This window comes from Austrofundulus limnaeus, unplaced genomic scaffold (genome assembly GCF_001266775.1).
Source record: "Austrofundulus limnaeus strain Quisiro unplaced genomic scaffold, Austrofundulus_limnaeus-1.0 Scaffold160, whole genome shotgun sequence".
Taxonomy (NCBI): Eukaryota; Metazoa; Chordata; class Actinopteri; order Cyprinodontiformes; family Rivulidae; genus Austrofundulus; species Austrofundulus limnaeus.
In genome coordinates, this window is record NW_013952562.1 from 859,721 (window position 1) to 861,624 (window position 1,904).

The 1,904-nt window shown below is 37.9% G+C and overlaps 1 protein-coding gene across 1 annotated transcript in view; it reads right to left on the minus strand.

Moving 5' to 3' along the window:
* Nucleotides 1-1,904, minus strand: part of atrn (attractin) — a 151,332-nt gene that overhangs the window by 93,049 nt on the left and 56,379 nt on the right. Inside the window, exons 14-15 of the mRNA XM_014017075.1 lie at nt 1,674-1,812; nt 617-798 (exon numbers count right to left, since the gene is read on the minus strand). Coding sequence (XP_013872529.1) covers nt 617-798; nt 1,674-1,812 — 321 coding nt within the window. The remainder of the gene's footprint in view (nt 1-616; nt 799-1,673; nt 1,813-1,904) is intronic.

Below are 1,904 nucleotides of genomic sequence, written 5' to 3' on the forward strand. Positions count from 1 at the left end.
GGGTCCTCCGGAGGACCCGGCCTGTCATTTTGGACACAGCCAGCCAAACTCTGGCTCCCCAGAAGAGAAGGAGCCAAATGGCCGACTGACTGCTGACAGCTAGTGGTCGGAGGCTAAATTACAACACAAAAATGAACTGCTGGCATGAAAGCTTACATTTTAAACCTTAATTAAAAGTCAATACAGGGCTTTAGAGAATCAATACAGTACCGGGAAATGAAATATTGCAATATTTCAGTGTATCAAAATTTYCTTACACCCCTAACAATTAATGCAACAAACGAGCCCCTTAAGGTAGTATTCAACTGGAATACAAGTGTTAGAGACAAGCTGAGACTTACAGTGAGAAAATACACCATTTTTTCAGTTGGTCTCACTGAAATCCAAGTGTTTGCAGCCAAAGAGCCGTGTGAACATGTTTTGCATGCCCAGTATTTGAAAATCAGCTTATTTTTGTGAGCACAGCTAACCCACATCAGACCTGCCTTGGCAGTAGCCTTTACTTTTAGTCAAGTGTGCTCTGTGTAACATCAGCATCATTGTTAGCTAATTTTCCAGATAAAAAAAATACGTCTGTCTGTAATCAGATAATTTTCACMATCCTCCTCCTCCTCACCATCACATTCATGATCTGCAGTTCCTTCAGGACAAAGTCCACCTTCTTCTGTGTGGTGAGGGAGGCAAGAACAGCATTGTGGTTCCTGCAGGCCAGCTTGGCRTTATCGTACGACTCGCTGGTTGTGTTGAACTTCAGACAAGAGTTGCCAACCAAGTGCCAGGTTTCACCGCATACATTCTCTGGAACAGTGAAAACAGGTGGTAGTACTGTAAGAACTAAAGGTACCGCCTGGGTTGGTACAATATCTACAATACAAACTAAGACCTACAATTTGTACAAAATAAACTTTAATTATTCCTTATTATCTGCTGCCAAAATGAAAAGGGAATGCAGTTATGTTTTTGCCCATGTTTGTTAGCAAAATATTTCATGAATCACTAGTTGTAAATTAGTCAAGATACTGAACTAAGGTTTAATGAGGTTGCAGTTGAGAATTAAGTTAGGTAATTAATTGATTGTGGGAGATCTCTAAATATCACATAAAGACCAAACATAAAATTATTTACGATTTATCATAATTGAATTTAAAAAAATGACTGACTTCTGACCAAGAATTAGACCCAATTTGTGAATTCTTGTAGTCCCAGAGGAAATATTTKTCCAAATGTAGATGCAACGATATTCTAATGGTAACTTGTAAATTACTCTGARCTGCAGAAGTGACCTACTTTTCCTCTGAAAATCTAAATCCCTCACTGACKGAATGAGATATTTTCAAACCTAGGGGGCTCAAGTGAAAGGGTTTTGTAGACTTTCAGTTCAAATAGACTTCAAACACCCAAATACACAGCGTGCTATCATGCACAAAATGAGACTTTTCATGAGTTCCCTTAAGCAAGCATTATGCTCACCTGCATAACAATTTTAAACTGAAAGGTCATAGAAATTCCCTCATACAGTAACTCCTGAGTTCACAAAGTTATAGTGCTGTAAGTGTAAAATATTTGGTAAAATGTCATGTTTTTCTTCTTGTGTATTAAGTTAAGCCAATGAAATAGTAAAAATTTAATGCAATGCCAATAATTACATGCATTTAAATTTCCAGTAATCTTACCAGGCAGTGAGATGCACTCTTGGTTGCGAACATCCCACTGACAGTTCTGGTTTACAGCACAGCTCTTGCAGCTTGTTTTTTTGTTGCACACATATGAAGGGTTGTCTTTGGGGCAAACTTCAAACTCCGTTATGGCTCCCTGAGAAACAAAAGCCAAAACGATGATTTAAAATAAACAACATATTCTAAATAGTTACGATAAAGACAAATTGACAATTTTATGATCTGTAA